Here is a 24,569-nt window from a genome sequence, read left to right on the forward strand (position 1 = left end):
TTTTCAAAGAAATGGAACAAATAATCCTAAAATTTGTATGGAACCAGAAAAGAACCCGAATAGCCAGAGGAATGTTGAATAAGAATAGCAAATTGGTGGCATCACAATTCTGGACTTCCAGCTCTATTACAATGCTGTCATCATCAAGACAGTATGGTACTGGCACAAAAACAGACACATAGATCAATGGAACAGAATAGAGAGCCCAGAAATGGACCCTCAACTCTATGGTCAACTCATCTTTGACAAAGCAGGAAAGAATGTCCAATGGAAAAAAGACAGTCTCTTCAACAAATGGTGTTAGGAAAATTGGACAGCCACATGCCGAAGAACGAAACTGGACCATTTCCTTACACCACACACAAAAATAGACTCAAAATGGTTGAAAGACTTCAATGTGAGACAGGAGTCCATGAACATCATAAAGGAGAACACAGGCGGCAACCTCTTCGACCTCAGCACAGCAACTTCTTCCTAGAAACATTGCCAAAGGCAAGTGAAGCAAGGGCAAAAATGAACTATTGGGACCTCATCAAGATATAAAGCTTTTGCACAGCAAAAGAAACAGTCTACAAAACCAAAAGACAACCAACAGAGTGGGAGAAGATATTTGCAAATGACTTATCAGATAAAGGGCTAGTATCCAAAATCTATAAAGAACTCATCAAACTCAACACCCAAAGAACAAATGATCCAATCAAGAAATGGGCAGAAGACATGAACTGACATTTTTCCAAAGAAGACATCCAAATGGCGAAGAGACACATGAAAAAGTGCTCAGCATCACTCAGCATTAGGGAAATCCAAATCAAAACCTCAGTGATATATCACCTCCACCAGTCAGAATGGCTAAAATTAGCAAGTCAGGAAATGACAGATGTTGGCGAGGTTGCAGAGAAAGTGGAACCGTCCTACACTGTTGGTGGGAATGCAATCTCGTGAAGCCACTCTAGAAAACAGTATGGAGGTTCTTAAAAAAGTTGAAAATAGACTTACCCTACAATCCAGCAATTGCACTACTGGGTATTTACCCCAAAGATACAAAAGTAGGGATCCGAAGGGGTACGTGCACCCCGATGTTTATAGCAGCAACGTCCAGAATAGCCACACTGTTGGAAGAGCCAAGATGTGCATTGATAGATGAATGGATAAAGAAGAAGCTTACATATATATGTGTGTGTGTGTACACACACACACACACACACACATATACACAATGGAATATTATGCAGCCATCAAAAAGAATGAAATTTTGCCATTTGCAATGACATGGATGGAACTGGAGGGTCTTATGCTGAGCAAAATAAGTCAATCAGAGAAAGACATATATCATATCATCTCACTGATATGAGGAATTCTTAATCTCAGGAAACAAACTGAGGGTTGTTGGAGTGGTGGGGGGTCGGAGGGATGAGGCGGCTGGGTGATAGACATTGGGTAGGGTATGTGCTATGGTGAGCGCTGTTAAGTGTGCAAGACTGTTGAATCACAGATCTGTATCTCTGAAACAAATAATACATTATATGTTAAAAAAGAAAGAAAGGAGGGGAAGAATGAAGGGGGTGAAATCGGAGGGGGAGATGAACTATGAGAGTCGATGGACTGTGAAAAACAAACTGAGGGTTCTAGAGGGGAGGGGGTGGGAGGATGGGTTAGCCTGGTGATGGGTATTAAAGAGGGCATGTACTGAATGGAGCACTGGGTGTTATACTCAAACAATGAATCATGGAACACTACATCAAAAACTAATGGTGTAATGTATGGTGATTAACATAACATAATAAAAAAAAAAGAGTAATGACTAGTTTTTCCAAAAATATAAACAAAATTGTCAATGCTTTAACTACATTAACAAGGAAAAAAAAAAAGAGGGAAGACTCAAAAAACAAAATGAGAGATGTAAGAGAAAACAATACAATAGATAACCACAGAAAGACATAGTGTGATAGCAATTACCCTAAATAATTATATACTAACAAATCAGATAACTTAGAAAAAAAAAAAAACAAAAACAGATAATTCCTAAAAATGTACATTACTAAGATTGAATCCTCAATCCTGAATCCAAGAAATAGGAAATCTTCTTAGACCAAAAACAAGAATAAAAGTTGAATTAAGAATCAGAAATCTCCCAGCACAGAAAAGCCCTAAAACCACATGATTTCATTGGTGAATTCTACCAAACATATGAATAATTAATGACCGTCTTTATCAAAATCTTATAATAGTGGAATAGAGGGAACACATTCAACGTCATTCCATGAGGTCATGTTACCTGGTTACCAAAGCAGTATAAAAACAATTCAAGAACAAAAAGTTCTAGTTATTCCGATATAAGTATTGCTACTCTGATTTTTTTTTTGACATCCATTTGCATGCTAAATGTTTCTCCACCCTCTTACTTTCAATCTGCAGGTTTCTTTAGATCTAAAATGAGTCTCTTATAAGCAGCATATAGAAGGTCTTATTTTTGTTTTTGTTTAAAGAGGTAGAAATTTATTGAACACATGGCAAGGGGAGTGGCAGGCAGGACCACAGAGGAGAGGCTATCTGCTGGGTCTTGTTTTTTTTAATCCATTCTGATACCTGATGTCTTTTGATTGGAGCATTTTGTCCATTTACGTACAAAGTAATTATTGATAGATATGTGCTTATCCCATATATCTACTTATTTTGTCATATTTTCTGGAGATTTCCTCTGTTCCTTTCTTGTCTTTGTCACTTTTGGTCTCTTCTTTGCACTCAAAGAGTCCCTTTAATATTTCTTGCAGGGCTGGTTTGGTGGTCGCGAACTCCTTCAGTTTTTGTTTGTCTGGGAAACTCTTGATCTCTCCTTCTATTCTGAACTATAGCCTTGCTGGATAGAGTATTCTTGGCTGCAGATTTTTCCCATTCAGCATTTTGTATATATCATGTCACTCTCTTCGGGCTTGCCAAGTTTCTGTTGAGAAATCTCCAGCTAGCCTTATGGGTCTTTCCTTGTAAATTAAGGACTTCTTTTGTCTTGATACTTTTAAGATTTTTTTTCTTTATTACTGTATTTTGCAAATTTAAATCACAATATGTCTTGGTATTAGTCTGCTTTTGTTGATTTTGATGGGAGTTCTCTATGCCTCCTGGATTTGGATGTCTCTTTCCTTCCCCAGATTAGGAAGCTATAATTTCAGCTATAATTTCCTCAAATAAACCTTCTGCCCCCTTTACTTTCTCTTCTTGTGGGACTTCTATAATGTGAATGCTATTATGTTTGATAGAGTCACTGATTTCCCTAAGTCTATTCTCATGTTGCATAATTCTTCTTTCCCTCTTTTGTTCAGCTTCATTATTTTTCATGATTTTGTTTTCTATGTCACTAATTCATTCCTCTGCTTTCTCCAGCCTGCTGTTCATTGCATCAAGCCTTTTTCCAATCATGTTTATTGCATTCTTCTTCTCTGATTCTTTTTTTTAACTTTTTTATCTCTGTTGTACGAGTCTCACTGATATCTTCTATTCTTTTCTCAAGCCCAGTGAATATCCTTAAGACTGTTGCTCTCAATTCTTCATCAGGCATGTTACTTGTATCTGTTTCACTTAGATCTTTGGCCTTATCATGTTCTTTCATTTGGGATAAGTTCCTCCATCTTGGCATTTTGTCTAAGTCTCTGCCTTCTTCTGTGTGTTAGAAAAGCCAGTTATGTCTCCTACCAGTAATGGCCTTCTGAAGAAGTGCTCCTGTAGTGCCCAGGGTCTGGAGTTTCAGGGAGTGTCTTGGTGTGTGCTGGGTGAGCTCTGCTGTTGTATTTTGTTTACTCTATGCTCCAGGCCTGTCATCTGCAGAGGCTCTCCTTGCCTACTGTGGGCAATGTTTGGTCTCTACCCTAAATGTAGTGAGTTTTAACTAGGTGTGCTCTGGTCTGCTTGTGAGATGAGACTTGACACCAACTCCACCAGAACTGAGACCCTGCAGAATTCTCTGGTTGGGACACATGGTATGGGCAGGGATTTGTGCTGGTCTTCTGAGAGAGGGGCCCACCACCCTGGGACTGAGGTAAGCTTGACAGAGAAGAGCAGTCCCACCAGAGGACGGGGGAGTGGGGCTTGGTATAAGTAAGTTAGGCAGCCAGTGCTGCTCTGCCTCCTGCTGGTAGCTCTGTGTTTATGCTGAGAGATGGGGGAGGGAAATGGGCCTAGCCAGCTATCCTGTTCCCAGAGAGGCATCTCTGTGAATGCTCCCACTCCCAGACACTCTGAGTGAATAACCTCCCCACTCTGTGCTCCAAGCGTTCTTCAAATCACTGTTTCCTCACTGTCTGCCCTGGGGTTGTTTGCCTGTCTTCTCTCCAGGAGCAGGACAGTGCTCTCAGGACTCTTTCCCAGCCAAGCCTGCTGACCTTTAAAACTCTAGGCTTTAAGCCCTGTTGGCTGCAAGAACTTAAGAAATTCAGCCCTTCTCATTTTCCAAGCCAATGGCTTTGGGAAAACATTCTCCTTGTGTGCTCCCCCCTGTTCCTCTCTCTTTCATCCTTCTGCACAGGACCAGAGCTCCCTCCCCTCCACAGCAGCCACAGTCTGTTTTACCCCTGAATCATATCTCCGTAATTCTACCTTCTTCAATGTGGCCTCTTCTTGCCCTTTAGTTGTGGAATCTGTTCCATCAGTCTTCAGACCAATTTCTGGGTTATTTAGGATGATTTGATAGTTATCTAGTTGTATTTGTGGGACAAGATGAGCCTAGGGTCCTCCTACTCCACCTCCATCTTAGGGAATTCTGATGACTTCTTCTGTTCTGCCTATGTTTTCTTTAGGAGTTTTATGGTTTTCTTACATTCAAGTCTTGAATCCATTTTGAATAAACTTTGTGTATGGTGTAAGAGAGTGGTCTGTTTCCATTCTTTTGCATGTAGCTGTCCAGTTTTCCCAGCACCATTTATTAAAAAGATTGTCATTTTCCCCTTTTGTATTATTGACTTCTTTGTTGTAAATTAATTGAACATATATGTGTGAGTTTATTTCTGGGCTCTCTATTCTGTTCCATTGATCTATGTGTCTGTTTTTATGCCAATACCATACTGTTTTCATGATTAACTGTGTAGTATAGTTTGAAGTCATGGAGTGTGACACCCTCCGCTTTGTTCTTTTTTCTCAAGATCATTTGGCTGCTTAGGGTCTTTTGTGGTTCCAAATTTTGGAATTCTTCGTTCTAGTTCATGAAAAATGCCACTGAAATTTTGATAGGAATTTCATTGTATTTATATATTACTTTGGGATGTATGGGCATTTTAACAGTATTAATTCTTATAGTTCATGAGTTTAGATTATCTTTCCATTTATTTGTGTCATCTTAAATTTCTTTCTTCTGTGCCTTGTAGTTTTCAGCATACAAGTCTTTCATGTCCTTGATTACATTTATTCCTAGGCATTTTATTCTTTGTGGTGTAATTATAAATGGGATTGTTTTCTGAATTTTTCTTTCTGATAATTCATTATTAATATGTAGAAATGCAACAGATTTTTGTGTATTGGTTTTGTATCCTTGATTTTTGTATCCTACAACTTTACAGAATTCATTTATTAGTTTTAACAGTTTTTGGTGGAGACTAGGATTTTCTATGTATGGTATCATGTCATCTGCAAAGAATGACAGTTTTACTTCTTCCTTATCATCTTGGATGCCTTTTTATTTCTTGTTCTTGTCTGGCTAGGATTTTGAATAATATGTTGAGTAAAAGTGCTGAGGCATCCATGTCTTATTATTGATCTTTAGCTTTTCTTCATTGAGTATGATGTTTGCTGTGGGGTTTTCATACATGGCCTTTATTATGTTGATGTATGTTCTGTCTATACCCATTTTGTGGAGAGTCTTATGATAAATAAATGTTGAATTTTATCAAATTCTTTTTGTGTATCAGTGGTGATGATTGTGATTTTTATTAATGTAATTTATCTGCTAGATTTTGGATTTTTATATTTCTATTTCATAATCTCAATGTATTGTTTTAAATTTACCCTTTGATTTCTTCATTAATTCATTGGTTGTTCTGTAGCATGTTGTTTAATATCCACATATTTGTGATTTTCCCAGTTTTCCTCCTGTAATTGATTTCTAGTTTCATATCATGGTGTCAAAAAAGATGATTAATATGATTTCATTCTTCTTAATTTTATTGAAACTTGTTTTGTAGCCTATCATGTGATCCATCCTAAAGAATGTTCCATGTGCACACCAGAAGAATGTATATGTTCTGCTATTGGATAGAATGTTCTGTATACATCTATGATAAGGTCCACCTGGTCTAATGTGTTGCTTAAAGCTGTTTTGGTTTTTTTTTTAATTGATTTTTTTGTCTGGATGGCTTATCCATTGATGTAAGTGGGGCCATTAAAGTCCCTTACATTAATGTATTGCTGTCAATGTCTCCCTTTAAGTTTGTTAATTTTTGCTTTATTTATTTAGGTGTTCCTATGATGGTGCATAAATATTTATAAATATTACATCCTCCTGGGGTGCCTGGGTGGCTCAGTCGGTTAAGCGTCTGCCTTCAGCTCAGGTCATGATCTCAGGGTCCTGGGATCAAGCCCCACATGAGGCTCCCTGCTCAGCGAGGAATCTGCTTCTCCCTCTCCCTCTGCTGTTCCCCTGCTCATGCTCTCTCTCTCAAATAAATAAATAAAATCTTTAAAAAAAATTCTCTAAAAAAAAAAAATATATCCTCTTGTTGGATTGACTCCCTCCCCTGTTTTGTTTCTTTACATGAAAAAAATAATTAAAATTCTATTAACCAAATATTTATTTAAAAATATGTCTCATATTTTCATGAAACTCCAGAAATCAGAAAATACAAACACTACAATCTTTTCTTATTAATTTTAACAGCAATTCCTGAGTTTGTAACACAAGTGAACGTTGCCTTAGAAGCCTTAAGTAAAAACTCTTTGGATGTATTTGATGATGATCAATTTGTGGACATCTCAAAGAAGATCTATGACACAATTCATGATATCAGATGTTCAGTCATGATGATTCGGGTAAGTTTGCTTTGCTTTCCATTGAATTATTGCAATCCTTCTCACCATTTGGAATGCTTGGAATGACTGCAAGAATTATTTTATTTCTATTTCATAATGTCAATGCTGAAATCCACTAGAACTTTAGAAATTCATATGTATCCCTGAAGTCAAATCTACTGTCACAAACAACACTTTCACTTATGTATTTGGTTATAACTTATGCAAATGAGCACATTTAACTGCTGTGTGTGCAGAAATGATAGGATTCCTTGTGTGCAGAATTCACTGAAGTGTCACATAGCATGATCAGGAGCCAAAGGAAAATACATAAAGTAATTTGCTTTCTTTTCTTGAATGGAAAGGAAAGGATCTTTCTCATCACTGTATTGAAATTGGTAGGAAAATGTGTCTAAAACAGAGTGTTTCTATGGTCAAACCTTCTCATAGTGGATTAGAGACTCAGACTGTTCTGTAAGAAATCCCACATGGAGCTGACATGAACAACAAACACTTGAACTGTCCCAGTCTGGGAATTGTCTGTTTGGGGGAATATATGCCATCTTCATAAGGGTGAAAGTGAGCCCTTTATTGTGGGTGTACTGCATACACAGAGACCAGGATTATTTGTTTTCACTCAAATATTAATGTGGGGTGTTTATTCAAATTTTATTTGAAAAACAGTGGAGGCTTTCTGGAAAATGCCCATGTAAAGATATGGGGATATTTTATCTTAGAATGGGTTCACCTGAAGGCAGATCTGAGGTAAGAATCTGTGTTACCATTAGTCTATTTAGGAGAAAGTAAGAAAGAAAAAGTGAGGCAGGGAGGGGAAGTAAACCAGCAAGATGTAATTATGCATCACTACTGGCAACTAGGGCTCAATCCTGCTGGGAAATCTGGGCGATACTATAGAATACACCTCAGAATTACCTTACCTGAGGTGAACAAAACCCAATATATCTACCTATTCATCCTTGATTAAAGGCTACCCCTCCTCAGAGTGTTACTAAAGCCTCCTGCGTGGGTCAGTCAAGCTCTTGTGGCCAAAAAAAGCAACCCTCAGGCAGAGTGGCAGGTGCTTGCAATAAGAAGATTCAGTAGGAATGGTGAGTGTAATTTGTTAAGTATGAAGAGTGTTTAATTTGAAAGCCTCTACATTTAACTGTTAGTGAGACTATAAAGATGGAACTAGAAGTTCTGAGGATATATGGAGTGAGCACCAATAGTATCTGACGGGCTTGAATGTCATAGGTTACACAGAGCAGTATATAAAAATGGAGTCATTTGGGGATCTTGTAAGGAAAAAAGCCAACAAAAGTTGAAGACACTGGCAGGGCAATGGATGCTTATGAAAGAAATTCTAAGAGAAAGGCTAAAGGTGTCAAGATATAGGATCTAGCACTTCAGAGCCTGGGAAAACCTGAAAGCAAGCCAATAATACGTAAAAGAGAGAAATTTCCACGTATATATTATTCATATGTGATTGAGTGCTGTGGCACTGTACCAGTACTATGTCTGAGCTGCAAAGTACCTTTTCAAATATTTTCTTCTTCTAAAAAGGATTTTAAACCTTACCCATGTGGACTAGTGGACTGGCAGACTGCTCATAATCCAAAACTGAGAAGATAGGTAGAACCAGGAGAGAAACATCGAGTGAAGTGCATGAATTTCAGGAAGTAGTCTTTCCAGAGTAAAACGCCTGCATTTCCGGTATCCCTGGGTGGATATGTAAGAAGATTAAACCAGTGAAATAGCATAGGTAAACCAGGGTAGGATATGGATTTTTTTTCTGAAAAATCTATCTATGGATGAAAAAAGTCTTGTAATAGCTCCCATTTGTATGTTTTAGTCTTAAAAAGTTTCCTCCTTATCAAAATAGCTTACTTATAGCAAATCATGTTATCTTGCCATTATTTCTATATATCTCTCATATCCAGCAGTCCTCTGTAGGGCAAGAGAATAATTGTAATTATTTAATAGCCTCAGAGGGCAGTAATTTTTCCCTACAGTCATCTCTTTTTCAAGGTACATACTTCAATTTCTTTTAACTTTTCCTTGTAGGAATAATTTAGTATTTTGTGTTCTTTACCAGTCCTATTTAACTTTTCAACAAAATTCTCAAATGAGACTATCAAAAAGCATACTCTAATTAGGGCCTGTCCAAAGTCAGATAAAGTGGAAAACTTGTTCTTATGTTGCCAATAATGTAGCCGACTGCTATGAACTTATGTTTTCCCCTCTTAAATACCAAGATTGTTGGATAGACCATTTCTTTTTCTTTTTCTTTTTTACCCTGTTGTTGCCTGTATATTCTTCTCCATTTTGATTTGATATGTTTGCTCTTGGTCATAAATCCTTATCATATTAAACTTTATTATATTTCTAAATGATTCTTCATATAATTTATCAGGTTGCTTTTTTTCATTTTTATTTTTTTTATTATGTTTAATTAGCCAGCATATAGTACATCACAAGTTTTTGATGTAGTGTTCAATGATTCATTAGTTGCGTATAATACCCAGTGCTCATCCCAACACATGCCCTCCTTAATACCCATCATCTGGTTATGCCATTTCCCCACCCCCTCCCTTCTGTAACCCTCAGTTTGTTTCCTGGAGTCCAGGGTCTCTCATGGTTTGTCTCCCTCTCTGATTTCTTCCCATTCAGTTTTCCCTCCCTTCCCCTGTGGTCCTCCCCTCTATTCCTTATGTTCCTCATATGAGTGAAACCATATGATAATTGTCTTTCTCTGCTTGACTTATTTCACTTAGCATAACCCCCTCCAGTTCCATCCACGTCGATGCAAATGGTAGGTATTCATCCTTTCTGATGGCTGAGTAATATTCCATTGTATATATGAACCACATCTTTATCCATTTGTCTGTTGAAGGTCATCTTGGTTCCTTCCACAATTTGGCTATTGTGGACATTGCTGCTATGAACATTGAGGTGCATGTACCCCTTCTTTTTACTACATCTGTATCTTTGGGGTAAATACCCAGTAGTGCAATTGCTGGGTCGTATGGTAGCTCTATTTTCAACTTTTTGAGGAACCTCCATACTGTTTTCCAGAGTGGCTGTACCAGCTTGCATTCCCACCAACAGGGTAAGAGGGTTCCCCTTTCTCCACAACCTTGCCAACACTTTTTGTTTCCTGTCTTGTTAATTTTGGCCATTCTAACTGGTGTAAGGTGTTATCCCATTGTGGTTTTGATTTGTATTTCCGTGACGGCTGGTGATTTTGAACATGCTTTCATGTGTTTGTTAGCCATTTGGTTGTGACTGTACCTAAATCAGCATCAATTAGAAACATGAGGTTATAATCTCAGTTCCTTCATCTAGATTACTAAACAAAATATTGAATTATATTGGCCCTTCATCTGACTGAAATCTCTGCTAGATAGCTCCAGTTAAGGACCTTAGTGTTAAGAGACCTTAGAAGCTGATGTTCATCCAACTGAGAACATACTGGTAAGTGTATGGTTTGTAAGAATGTTTTCTGAATTTTGAGGTGGAACTATTCTTCCTTCAAACACACTTTAAGGCCTAAATAAATAAATAAAACAGATAAAAAAAAGAGCTCCTGTACTTGAAACCATGAAGGAGAGTCCAGGGGCCCATCATCTCTGTGTCTTCATGCCCGGTTCCTTAGGCAGCCTCTAGGGAAACTTCCACAGAACTTCTACAAGGATTCTTTGGAGGATGATCCATAAACCTGTGTATTTAACTGCTAATTGGATTATATGTTGAAAATAGAAGTCTAATTCAGGTGCAATTAATAAAAATCTATCTTTTTTTTCCTTTGAGGACTATCCCTTTATTATAGAATATGATAAAATTGGTCTGGTGTAATCTTCTCTTTATAAGGTCAAATGTAATGCTGACCAATATCCCAATCTTAGAACTGCAAAACATTTGATGCTTTCTTCAAAGTATCTGAAGAGTGTCAAGATTAAGGCAATATGTTTACAATTATGCAAGTTCAAGGAGGGCTAGGTTATGCTCTTGAGAGTGTTTTTGAATGTTACAGAATCCTGTCCTATGTCTGAATTTTCATGAGTGTTCAGTGCCCTTGATACAATAAAATACTAACTTCAGATCAGTGCCCCAAATTTTACAAATAGTTTTGTAAAAATATGATTGTATCTGCCTTTAATATTTATTTTGGTGAATAATTATGTTAGCAATTGTTCAGATTATTTTTAAAATTTCTGAGAGAAAATGCTGTGACATTTAATATTACTCTCTCCACTGGATTCAGTTTGTGGACAAATTACAGAATCCCATTCTTAACAACCTCAAAGAGAAGGGAGTATTAAATATTTATTGTTTCTTTGGTGTTTAATATCTACGTATAAATTTTGCAATTATTAAGAGTCTATATAGTAGTTAAGATTAAAGCAAATCACAAACCTCACTAACCTTAGTTTCCTCCTTTGTAAAATAAACTTTGTATTAAACCTACTTCAAAAAGTTATTATGCTGACAAATGAGCTAATAGCAATGAAGTACTCAGTAAATAGTAGTCTTTTATAAGAAGATAGCTACTGTTTCTACTACCTTTATGAATAGTGCTAGTACTACTGAAGCTGCTTATTATTTTCTTTATATTTTGAAGAATGTTACCTATAGAAGTTAAAGAAATGTGACTGCAGGTAAACATGAAACCAAAGCCCAAAAAGTACCTTAAAAGGTGAAGTTCTAAGCAAAGAATTATATTTTTCTCAAGATTTTGTTTTATATACAAGGAAACTTTATGTTTATCGAGTATCTGAATTATAGATTATTTAATGCAAATTGTGCCTTTAAGCCTATATTACTTTAAGCTAGCGTATAATTCTGTATGTTGTTTTTATTAACTTCTTGAAATGTGCACGAAGGACTTGATGGTTCATCTTTTTGGGAAATGTGCTTAACCAGAAATAGATATTAAAAAGGGCAACATAAATGAATTGTGAGAAATATGGGTGGTCAGCAGTGAAATATCCTCAAAAAGAGGAAAAGATTCAGCAAAAATTCAGCCTTTTAACAGTTATTCAGAATGTGGGCTTCATATATTTTTTTTGTGAATTTTCATATGTGACTTATCAAAGCACATTTTCCAAACCAAATGTGAAGATTTTCAGGACTACCACTAACAGATTTTCTGTTAGTTGTCTAACTTTATGTTTCAGGGAATAAGAACATAGTTTGGATATGTTACTTGATGGAAGTTAATTTTTGAAGAACAAAGGAAAATAAAATTAAAAAAAAAAGCATTTACATGGCCCAGTTTGCATGAACCATTTTTACATGAATCATTTACATGACTTCCAGAATTGAAACACAGTTCAATACAACACAATTTCAGCATATATAGCTAGAAACACATTTTTTCTCTTTTTTTAACATTAATTTTTAGAGAGCGTGCAAGAGCGAAAGTGTGGGGAGCAGGGAGGGGCAGAGGGAGAGAGTTGGGGGAGGGGCAGAGGGAGAGACTCCCTGCTGAGAACAGAGCCTGACTTGGGGCTCCATCTCATGACCCATGAGATCATGACCTGGCCGAAACCAAGAGTCAGATGCTTAACTGACTGAGCCACCCAGGCACCCCTACTTTATCTCTTCTTTATGTTATAGTAATAACAATTTGTCCAAAGGTTATTGGATTACAAATGAAATTTCATAAAATAAGTACTTGCTAAGTGAATTTAACATACAGGGATTTAGGGTGAATATATGCCTTATTTTCCTTAGGCACATTTAGATTATACCCCCCTTTACTCTCAGAAGTGTCCAATTTGGGTAATAAAATATCAGATGAACATCAGAGTTTGAAACTAGATGAACATCTAGTTTCTAGGCCCTGATTATACTGCTCGAGGCCCTGTGGTGCATCACCTTCACCCACTGGGTGATGCTCACAGTGTTGAGCCACTAATGATCACATTTCCTTATCAAGCCCATTTTTCCAACCCCAGGGAACACTTTGTCTCCATAGGCCTAACTGCTTTCAAATGTTAGCTTTCTCTTTTCATGCTCTGTGAATCCTTTGTTGACTGTGGAGAATCTATTCAGGCACCATTTCAAATTTATTTAATATACAGAGACGACACCTTTTCATTTTTTCAGTGTTAAGCAGATTTCCTGAATTCATCTTAGTCATCTACTCTTCACTCTCACAGGAGTCTTGCCAGGGAATCCCAGTTAAAACACTCTGTCCTTTTTGGAAGGTATATGACCACTTTATAATAGAACCAGTTTGTAAAGAAGCCAGCTACCAGGGGGCTTTCTAAAATAACTTAATAAAAGGTCTGTAACAAACTAAATTTAGCTTTATATGCAAATTTAAATCAAACATTAGTGGGAAGAAGTCTGTAGTGAGGCTCTTCTTGCTCTTTCCTTTAAAACAGAGCTTAAGGTAAGGAAAAACAGAACTCCCTCCTAGCACTGGTCAGCAAGAGATGAACTTTTATGAGCTCGGCATGCTTAATGGCCTTCATGTATATACCATCTGAGGAGACTTTTGAGTAAGGGAACAGAAGTGACTGGAGTGAGAAAGAGTGTTCATTGAGAAACATGCTGGTTAAGCTACGAAGCATCTCTAGCCAGCAATCTCTGTTGCTCATGCTGAGAGAAAGATGTTCAGCTTGAAGTCATTCTGGGAAGTCTGCTTTCACCAAAGGGTCAAAGCCACAAGACTAGCAAGAGAGCCCATGGTTGAGAAGGACTCTGAGGCAGACTAATCCTACACTCAGAGAACTCTAAGCAAGTGCTGCTTGGAGCCTTTGACTCAAGATAGCTGAACATAAGGAGTCAAGCATCCCTCTTTGAAAACACCTTCTCGGGAAATGGCTAGCCCTGTGAATAGAAGAATAACATGGGGAAGATGTTTAGTTGTCAAATCATAAGGAATTTTTCTGTTGTTTATTTTTGATATGCTTATTACTAAATGATTTTTATTAATTATAAATAAATTTGAATTAGTAATTGAGTAAATTTATATTAGATATTAAATCTAATAATGTTTTTATTATTTTATATTTTATTTTTATCCTAAAAACTCTTACAGTGTGCTGATTGTTTACCTCAAATAAGATGTTTGGCTATTTACCTACATTTCCTACAAGTAACTTTTGGAGAGTTCAGTCTTCTAGAGAAACGAATCCGAAAAATACCATTTATAAAATGATGACTTAGAAAATATACCTTGGCATACCTAATAGAAAGAGAGATATTGAGAATTTTATATTTCCAGTATCCAGTATATATTCAATATATTTTCAGTAAATGATGTAGTTTCAAGGAGAGAAATATTCTGGAGACTGATAGCAAAAGGTCCATAAATGACGTAAAGCACTGATGGTCACATGCTGATAAGGGGAAGTAACAGGTTGAAATCTGGGGTCTTAGGACACCTAGTTCAGAACATTTCCCTTTATCTCAGGAGAAGGAAATAGCCCAGTGTTTTTACCCATTAGGAGCCCTTCTACTTCATTGACTTCCCTTTGTTGATGGGCAAGTTATAAACACATAAATCCCCCAAATTACTTTTTGGGCAGTTTGTTGAAGAATATCTACCCTATAATGCTCCTCTCTGCTTCCTCAGATTCAGACATATAGCCCTTCTGTCTGTTCCTTGTATTTGCCAGACGTGCCTACACTTCTGGCATCTTTCCACTTAACTGTCCTTTTTAACCATATGCTTTCTTCAAAAATTTGCACAGCAGACTTGTTCAGGTCTGTTCCATCATTACTTTTATATCATCCTGTACAGATCTTATATAGATCCATATATAGAGATAGCATCTTTCACTTCAGCCAAGTTATTGTTTACATAGTGTTTATGACAAATGACATATTATATACTTTTATATTATATACTTTTTGTTTATTTATCTATTGTCTGTCTCCTCATACAAGAATGTAGGCTCTATAAAAGAAGTGCTTTTTAGACCTTTAAAATGAAATCACACTTTAGTCTTTTTTACAATTAACTACTGTGATTGATTTAGTTGTCAAATTTGTCACTTGTTTGAACTATAATCACTGGACCTCAAGGAATTAATGGCAAGAAAAAAATTACTTTGTTATATTTTATATTACAAAAAGTGACAGACACTAAGAAACTACCTTGATAAATACTTTCACAAAGAATTAAAATTTGCTTGATCTTTGGTTTGGGATAGTTTTGAAAGTACCAAGGATTCTACTATGTATTGTGCTTTGTGGCCACAAATGGATATACATATCTGTATCAATGATATTCCTCTCAGTACAAACTTCTATAAAACTGAATATATAGTTGTTTTAAAAGTCCTTCATGTGGGGCGCCTGGGTGGCTCAGTCAGTTAAGTGTCTGCCTTTTGCTCAGGTCATGATCTCTTAGTGCTGGAATCGAGTCCTGCATCGGACTCCCTGCTCAGTGGGGAGCCTGCTTCTCCCTCTCCTGCTCCCCCTGCTTATGCTCTCTCTCTCAAATAAAAAATAAAGTCTTTAAAAAGTAAATAAAAAATAAAAGTCCTTCATGTTACCTTGTTCAGGTGACAAGATTCCTTTTTAAAGATGATGACAGTTGTTGAATAGACCCATGAGACTTCTTGATTATATGCATTAGCTGTTGGATTGTAGAAGAAAGATCATTGAGGATGGAGTTTGCGGAGCTTACTGAAGTGTATTTTATGCACATCATCCTCCATTATCAGACCCTTGGTGTTGGAGGTTCTGAAAAGTCACAAAGTTATCCACAAATTTAGTAATTTAAAGTATGTTTTATATTGTCTTATATTGCACTGTTTGGAAAAGAAATCAGAAATTTAATTAAAGTCATAAAATATAGGAAGATTCTATAACAAAAATTATTTCCAACCTTTAAAAATGGCTATAAAATACATTGTAATGAGTCCATAGTGGTCTATTTACTAAAAAAAAATATGAAAATAAATCGGGATTTTTGCATATCTTCTATTATAACCAAAATTAGTGGTCTAGGAATAAATTTAGACCACCTGGTTAACAGATTTTATATCAACAATACATTTATAACAAGCTTGTCTCTTCCAGTGGATTTTGCAAATTTAACTCTGGGAAGACAACCTTATTTTAGGTTTGCCTCACAGAGCTCCATCTTCAAGGAAATTCCCCTTCTCTGGAATATCTTTGTGACCCTGAGTAAATCAGATCCTTTCTCAACTTTGGATTTACATTTATAAAATAAGGAAAATAAACTATCAATGAAATAATCTATAATCTCCTGGGATTTGTTATAGTTCATTTATCATTTATACATTGTTCTGATGTTAGCCAATTTTCCTGGATAAGTTTCTACCAGTGATTCAGGATTCTCCAATCTTTTGACACTGCCATCTTTATAATATGGCCTCCACTGTCACTGGAGAAAGGGAAGAGACAGTGGATGATTGAACAGGAAGTTTGATGACCAGACCTCAATGTGGCATACTTCTCTCTACATCCCACTGGCCAATACTCAGTCAAATGGGACCCAAGTAAACGACAAAGAGCAGGTAAATGTCTTCTTCCTTTATGTCTAAACAGAATAAATGAGGTTAGTAAACACCTAACCATTCCTTGTTACACTTTTTTTTTTTTAAAGATTTTATTTATTTATCTGACAGAGAGCACAAGCAGGGGGAGCAGCAGAGGGAAATGGAGAAGCAGGCTCTGCTGAGCAGGGAGCCCAATGTGGGGCTTGATCCCAGAACCCTGGGATCATGACCTGAGCTGAAGGCAGATGCTTAACTGACTGACCCATCCAGGTGCCCCATCCTTGTCACACTCTTTGTTCCAGTTATTGCTGCTGTGCAACAAATTATCCTAAAATTAGTGGCATAAAACAACAACCACTATATTATGTTCAAAGATTCTATGGGTCAAGGATTCAGAAAGGGCATAGGCTTGTTCACTCATATATCTGATATCTGAACACAGTACTGAAAGACTAAGGAAAATTACATTTAACTTTCATGTTGTTTGGCTTTCTCATAGCATGACAGCCTTCAGATAGTTGTTGTTGTTGGTTTTTTTTTTTTTTTTTTTTGCATGGCAGTTCAGGAATCCAAGGGTAAGTGTTGCAGCTAACAAAACACATACAATTTTTCCTTTTCTAACTTAATCTCCAAAATCATTCACTGTCATTTTTGTCATAATTTCTTGTTTACAAACAAGTCGAAATCCTCCCCAATTCAAGAGGAGGTGACATGAAATTTACCTTTCAGTGGAAGAAGTGTAAAGGTCAAAAGAAACATACGGGATGGGAAATAATATTGAGGCCATCTTAGGAAAATGTAATGTGCTTGACTTATAATACTCTTACCATTGTCACCGTCATTACTACTAATAATTTTTTACTGATTAACTTTGTTACCATAAGTTGGCTTGAACAGCTTACTGCTTTTAAGTAGGAAAATAAACCAGTGGAAATATTGTTAAAATGTTGTAGGTAATCATTTGTTTAATAACAAGTTTTGGGGCATTCTCATTAGTAAAATATTCTAGTTAATAGAATATAATATTTTATAATAGAATAACAGTATTTTAAATTACCACATTTTAATCTCTTCTATACCTGTATTCATTGCCTGTTTAAGATGTTAAGCTACATAAAGTCCTTCTGATACCTCTCTCTAAAAAATTCCTCGGAAATAATAATATCTAGAAAGTACAAGATAGAATAAAAGTTTTGAAAAGTATATGTAGAATACAAAATTGTCATGAACCTTGGTGGCAAAGAATGAAGAAGGCATCATGTTAAGGAATAATTTTCTACCTGTTGTATAGTGTCCTCAGTCAACCTCTGGAAAGATATTTGAGTCCTTTCTGTCTGTCAAGCACCATGCTAAGTTTTAAGAACACAAATATGAGTGAGGCATGATCCCTGTTCTTAATTAACTAGCATTCTCATGGAATAAAGAGAAATGTGAGCCAATGATAAGAATCTATAGTAGTAAGTGCTATGATGAAAGTATATAGAATCATCATTGGTAATTAAGAGTTTTTAATTCTGTCATAGAGAAAATTATTCAAAGATGTAATCATTTGATGACATTTGAGTTGGCTTTGGTGTATAGATGGATAGGAGTTGTATAGTTGGAATTGTGGTTTAGGACATTTGCAAGGAAAGAGAAGTAAAAGCATGTTTAGAGAATTATAATTAGAAGATTATAATTTAGAGTCCAGAGTGCCTGGACTCCAGCGTATAGGTGGAGAAAGACTGGGAAAATAAAAGAATAAAAAGAATCCAGATTATTAATATGCTTTATGCCATGTCAAAGATACATAACCTTGACAAATGTCAGGAAGAACAGAATTACTAGGCTTGGCACAGAATATTCAGGATTCATTCCATGGGGTTTGGATGGGGGATTATCCTTCTCCTCCCCTGCCACAGTCATCCACCACAAGTTTCCTAATATTTGAAAACTGAGGTTATTTTAGCAAGAGAGAAAGTAGAAATTAGTGATTGGATAGACAACAAACAATCCCTTACAATATATTTACTATTAAAGGAGAGTAGGAATTTTAATCACATGCTAATTTACTGTTTATGCCTCACTAAATAAATTGATCAAGTGTAATTTTCAGGAATTGCTCCTCCTTAGGATATGAAACCTCTTCAAAAGGGATTTTGGAAGAGTGATAAAGATGATGATGATGATAATAATAATAATAATAATAATAGAAAATAAGTGAGGCTTGTGTTTGGAACCAGCCAGCATTTTGTATTTGAAACAAGCTAAAGCCAAGCATATGCCAACACTATTTCTAACTGCCTAACTCCCTTGTAGGAGATTTAGGAAATCAGACTGACAGTCAGGCATGCTCACCACTAGAGCAGCCAAGGTGAAGGGATTGAAGGGCTGTCTTGCCAGCTTCAGGGACTCATTGAGTCTGTTCCAGAATACAACATGCCACTGATTACAGAGGATTTTGGTGTTAAATTGACAGAGGAAATTGCTAATCAAAATGCAAGTGGGAGATGTAAATGCAAAAAGATATGAACTCACCAATTACTGCACAGAGAATCATTTTCTCCTTCAGATGCCTTGTTTCGTTATTAAATCTGAAGCTTTTATACCTTAGCTTCAAAAGAACCACATCAATCAGAGCAGGTTGAATGACAGTGTGTTATGCTGTGTTGAGCACTGGATTAGAAATCAGAAGACCTTGATCTTGGTCTCAGTTACATTACATAGTAGCTGTGGTGTCCTGATTTCCTACCTTAAACATACTGTTATACAATGTCCTAATGCGTAAGAGGGGATAATCACACTTGTCTTGCTTATAATCGCATATTTTAGGGGGGGGTCCTTCCTTCCTTTTTTTCTTCTCTCATTCTGTAAACTATTCATTCTTTAATTCTTTAAGCTATTCATTGAATGATTTTGGTTCATTTATTTTGATAAGTTTTTATTGAGTACCTACTATGTACTGATAAATTTGTCAGACATTTAGGCATATAGAGATAGATAAGATCAGCAAGATCTTTATTTACTTGGAATTTATATTCTGGTGGAGAGAGACAGAAAGTAAACAAAGAAAGATACAGACAAGGCAGTTATGATGAATGATATGAAGGAAGTAAGCAGGATGATGTGATGGAGAGAAAACTGGCATAAGAGATAACAACATTGTAAATACAGATGTCAGGGAAAACCTCTCTGAGGACATCAAATTTAACTTTGTTAATAAGAATCAGGATGAGTCAGCAATTTTAAGATGGAAGAATCTTGCAGGCAGAATAGAATAAATGCAAAGATGACAAGATTGGGGAAGCACTGGTTATACCTGAAGAACAGGAATGAGGCACTGCGTCTAAAACTTAGTGAAGGGAGGAAGGGTAGTGATATAATATGATTTTAGAGAGTTGGACAGAGAATAGACTATTTTGGCCTTTTCAAATACGTTAAATAGTTTGGATTTTATTCCAAAACATTGGGAACTATTAAAATATCTCTAACAGGTGAGTGGCATGATCCCATTTGCATTTTAAGAAGTTCTCTCTTACTTTTGTTGACTGCTAACTTTCCAAAAGACCTCTAAAAAATTTGTTTATCAGGCAAAACTAAGTTTATTAGACTTAGTGCAGTAAACAGTCTTACTAGTGTCTCAAAATGGGAAATTAGGTAAGGCTCTTTATATCATTTTAAGGCCTGTGCTGAAGGATTTTAAGGTCAACTTCAAGAGGGAACACTGGTTGGGATTTTGTCATATAGTATATTTGATGGGAGAACACAGTGAATTGAAGATCTTGAAATGAATCTAGATGAGCTTGTTACTCTTGATAGTTTAATAGGTTGGCTGGGTCAGTTTTCTCTTCCAGGAGCAGGTATTTCCTAGAAAAAGCAGTTAAGTTATTTTTTCTTGATCTTAGTACTATGGGCACAAGAATAAGAAAGTCTCTCCAGGCCTGTTATTGTTTAACACAGAGCAGAGAATTCTGTTGTTTTCAATTCTCACTAGTCCATGGGAAATATGTAGAGTAGAAATATGCAAGAGTAGAAGTGAGGATATCACACAGGAGTCTGTGATAGTCCTTCTCAGGTAAGCGATGATGTTGATGTAGCTTAGCTCTATACTCCTCAGTGCAATAATTACATGTGGCTATTGAACACTTGAAATTTGACTAGTGTGAATTGAGATGTGCTATGTAAGTATAAAACCCACAATACATTTTGAAGACTCAACAAGAAAAAAAAGAATAGAATACCCCATCTATTTTTTATATTTATATGTGGCAAATTGACATTAGTAATATATTTAAACCAAATATATCCAAAATATCAATTTAACATGTATTATTTTTTATTTTATTAATGTGACTGCTGGTAAACTTAAAATTGCATATGTTGCTTGCATTATATTTATATGGGACAGGGCTGGACTAGAGAGTTGGTAAAAGAGGTGGACAGATTTGAAATATATTTTGGAGATAAAACTTACTGAATTTGCTGGGAATAAATGTGAAATTAAGGGAAGTAGGGGAAACAAATTTGCCTTTTAGGTGTCTTGTTTTGGGCCATTGTATGGATGTGTGACTTAATGAGCTAGTGGAGACTTGGAGAAACCAATTTGGGGTAGAAGCTTAATTCCATTTTAGTGTGCTCATTAGATATTAAATTTGCTTATTTTATAGATATATGGGTCATTGGGTATATGATTTTGGAACTTAGCACATAAGTTTGTTCTATTATAGAAATTTGATTTCCCTTAGCATAGAATGGACTCACCTTTGGAGAGGGTATATTAGAAAAGAAAAAAAATATATATATAGGAACAAACACATTTAAAATTCAAGCTGAGGAGGAGTAGATAGCAAAGAAGACTGACAAGAAGTGACAGGAAAAATGAGAAGAAAATCAAGAGTGCTGAGTCATAAGCCAGGGCAACAGTTTTTCAACTGTGTAGAATGTTACATAGAGTACTGGTAAGATAAGAAGATATGTTCATTGTATTTAGGGACATAGATGGTCAAATAGGTAATGTATGTTTAGGTATGCAGGGCATGGGTGTCAGGGTTTCCTGAAACTGATGATTAAAGCTGCAGCAGGCAAAAGAAGCTAAATACTGCAATTATAGGTTGAGAAAATGACAGCTTGTTGGGCCCAGCGCACTTCCATAGAGCTTAGATACAAGTAGAGAATTTAGGACAGGAAGAGAGAAATCAGAATTTTTGAAATGTGTAGTGCTCTGAGAGATTAAACAGTTCTCTCTTTTCCCTTTGGAGTCCTTAGGACATTCTATGATGTCCTCACACCATAATGGGGGAAAAACAACAAAATAAACCTGATAGCCTGCCAATGACTGAACCCACACTCTGAAAGTGAACTCTTTATACTTCATGTCAGCATAAAGTCATACAATTGTAAATATTATATGTAAGCTTTTGATAAGAACTTGAGTTGATGACTGTATGTCGATTCTAGCCCAGTTTTTTTGTTTTTTGTTTTTTGGTCTTTTTTTTTTTTTTTTTTTTTTTGCTATTCTTACAGTGTTTGAATTAAATCATGCTATCTTTGGTTGGAAGGCTTCTTTTTCCCTATGTCCTATGGATGGATATCTGCAGAGTCATTAGTCTTTGTGTACTTCTGAAAAAATTGTCTTTAAATGCAATCTTTACCTATCGATTTCTTTGGAAAGATTAACATTGCTCCAATACGTTCTGCAAAATCCTACCACCATATTCTATTCTGTTAACTCCAGGGTTAACTTTTGCCTAACTCTCAGTACTTTCTGTAATGTAAAGATTTAGTTCTACCTGTGTTTCCTCTTCCAATTATATTTTAATTACCCTAATTAGTTTTCTTGCCATAGATGCAATGAGAACAGCAGTCTCAAATCACTTTCAGAAGAAAGCATCCCTTCCTGCTTGGGCCAGAGCTGAAAACAGATTCACCCACTGGCTATTTCCTGTGTAACATCCCTCCACCTTGAATCACTATCTTTTTAATAACTTTATACCCAACTTCTAGTAAACTACAAAGCCACTTTGTACAAATATATATATAAATAAAAACAAATATTAGTCAATGATAGCATTTTTGTTATAAAAATAATGCATGCTTGCAACAAATTAAACAATATAGAATAGATTATGGTAAACATTTAAACCCTGACTATTCCTCCTCCTTTGTTGCACACTGTTTTCTTCCAGTGCTAATTGCTTTTAGCACTTTTGTTTGTATCCTTTCATATCAGTCTCTACATAAATTCTAACATATATACTTGATTGTCTATATATACCTTTTGTTTATTTGTTTGTTTTAGCAGAATAAGACCATTCTATACCAAATCAAGGAAGCTTGATTTGATTTTTATAATTCTGCAGTGTCATACATTCGGTTCTCTTAGTTTCAGCCCAAAATAAAGGTTACCAGGAACACATGAAACTGTTGGTGATACATCTCTTTCTTATAAGCTTTTCCTATAGGTGGGAAAAGTATGAAAGAGAAGAAAGGAGGAAAGACACCCAGAGAGAAAACACAAAGAAAAGTAGAAGCAAATAGTCATTTGAGGTCATGGGCTGAAAACTATGGAAAGCCAAAACAATGTCATCAGTGGAGCATTGGATTGCTGCCAAAGTTAAATCCCGAAATGAGAGAGCTGAGTTGAGTAAAAAAAATCACATAGCTCAAAATCTTTAGAAGGCTTTGAGTTCTATAGAGGTGAAGTGATATATTGCCTCAGTGCATACAGCTAGTTAGTGTCAAAGTCACTGATCTTTTGGCTCTAAATTCAGTGCACTTTTTAAAAAATTTTATTTATTTTTATTTATTTTTTTTAATTTTTTTAAATTCAGTGCACTTTTGATGTTACCACAACCACAGATGCAAACAAACAAAAGATAAACAAACACACTGTATTAATCAAATGCAATTGTAATACAATGTGTTTAGTAGAACATATTGTCTTAAATACATACATATTTTAAAAAATCACTTAAAGAATTGTATTTGAAATCATTGGCTAAGAACAGGAATACATTAATAAAAGGACTGAAGAAAAGAACAAGTGACAAGTAGCTTGAGGGGAAGGTCAAATTAACTTCTCTGGAAGAGAAGATGAGGTAGGAAGATCAAGGGAAATAATTTAAATGTATTGAATTTGCTTAAGAAGTGAAGTAAAGAGAAAATGCCCTTCAGTTTAAAATAAAATTCCCAACAGAAACTGAGAAGATCAAGTAGAGGTAAAAGCTCTATCCTTGAGCGGCTGATAAAGAAATCTAGCCTGAGGGGAGAAAGTTTTGTTGAGAGACTGTTACCTGGGAGGAACTTTACATACATTCACTCATTTCACCCTTAAAGAAACCCTTCAGGAAGAGATTCAAATAACCATCTTATTGGCAGGAAAGGAAACAAATCATTTAAAATTACTCTCCCAAACTCACTCTGATAGACAGTGTCCAACAGGATTCACAATCAAGCCTTTCTATCTGGTTCCAAAGCCTGGGCTACTGTGCTATGCATCCCGCCTTGATGACTCACTGAGGTAAAAGTGATCTTAATGTTGTATCCAGAGTTTCTGGATTTAGAAGTGTGGGAGAATCCTTTCAATATTTTATGCAAATATGGACTTGCTTTGCAGTCAGGCCCCCTCATCTGGTTCTCCTATTTGCAAATTTGAATTCATATCCCTCTTTAAGAAACAATTGTTTTGAAGCTAAAGCTATTCATTTTCAAGAGCAGGGCTTTTTGAGAGGTAAGAAGAAAAGATTTTTGAAAAGCAAAAGTCTAATTTTAAAGAAGAAATATAAAATTTATCAACAAATAGATTTAAGAAAGTCTAGAGGAAAAGCTGGATCCCTCTACCCCAACACCCCACCCCCACCCCCATGAGGTATATTTAGTAGTTTTGTCTGTCTTTTTTTTTTTTTTTTAAAGATTTTTTTATTTATTTATTTGACAGAGACAGAGATAGCGAGAGCAGGAACACAAGCAGCGGGAGTGGGAGAGGGAGAGCAGGCTTCCCGCTGAGGAGGGAGCCCGATGTGGGACTCGATCCCAGGACCCTGGGATCATGACCTGAGCCGAAGGCAGACGCTTAACGACTGAGCCACCCAGGCGCCCCAGTTTTGTCTGTCTTGAGGG

At 36.1% G+C, this 24,569-nt stretch overlaps 1 protein-coding gene across 2 annotated transcripts in view; it reads left to right on the top strand.

The window, feature by feature from the left end:
* Positions 1–24,569, top strand: part of CTNNA3 (catenin alpha 3) — a 1,573,809-nt gene that overhangs the window by 1,237,815 nt on the left and 311,425 nt on the right. For both annotated transcript variants that reach the window (XM_081824173.1, XM_081824174.1), the window contains one exon: positions 6,857–7,008. In XM_081824173.1, the coding sequence (XP_081680299.1) occupies positions 6,857–7,008 (152 nt within the window). The remainder of the gene's footprint in view (positions 1–6,856; positions 7,009–24,569) is intronic.

Source organism: Leptonychotes weddellii, chromosome 6, assembly GCF_054177405.1.
Source record: "Leptonychotes weddellii isolate Sample4059 chromosome 6, ASM5417740v2, whole genome shotgun sequence".
Lineage (NCBI taxonomy): Eukaryota > Metazoa > Chordata > Mammalia > Carnivora > Phocidae > Leptonychotes > Leptonychotes weddellii.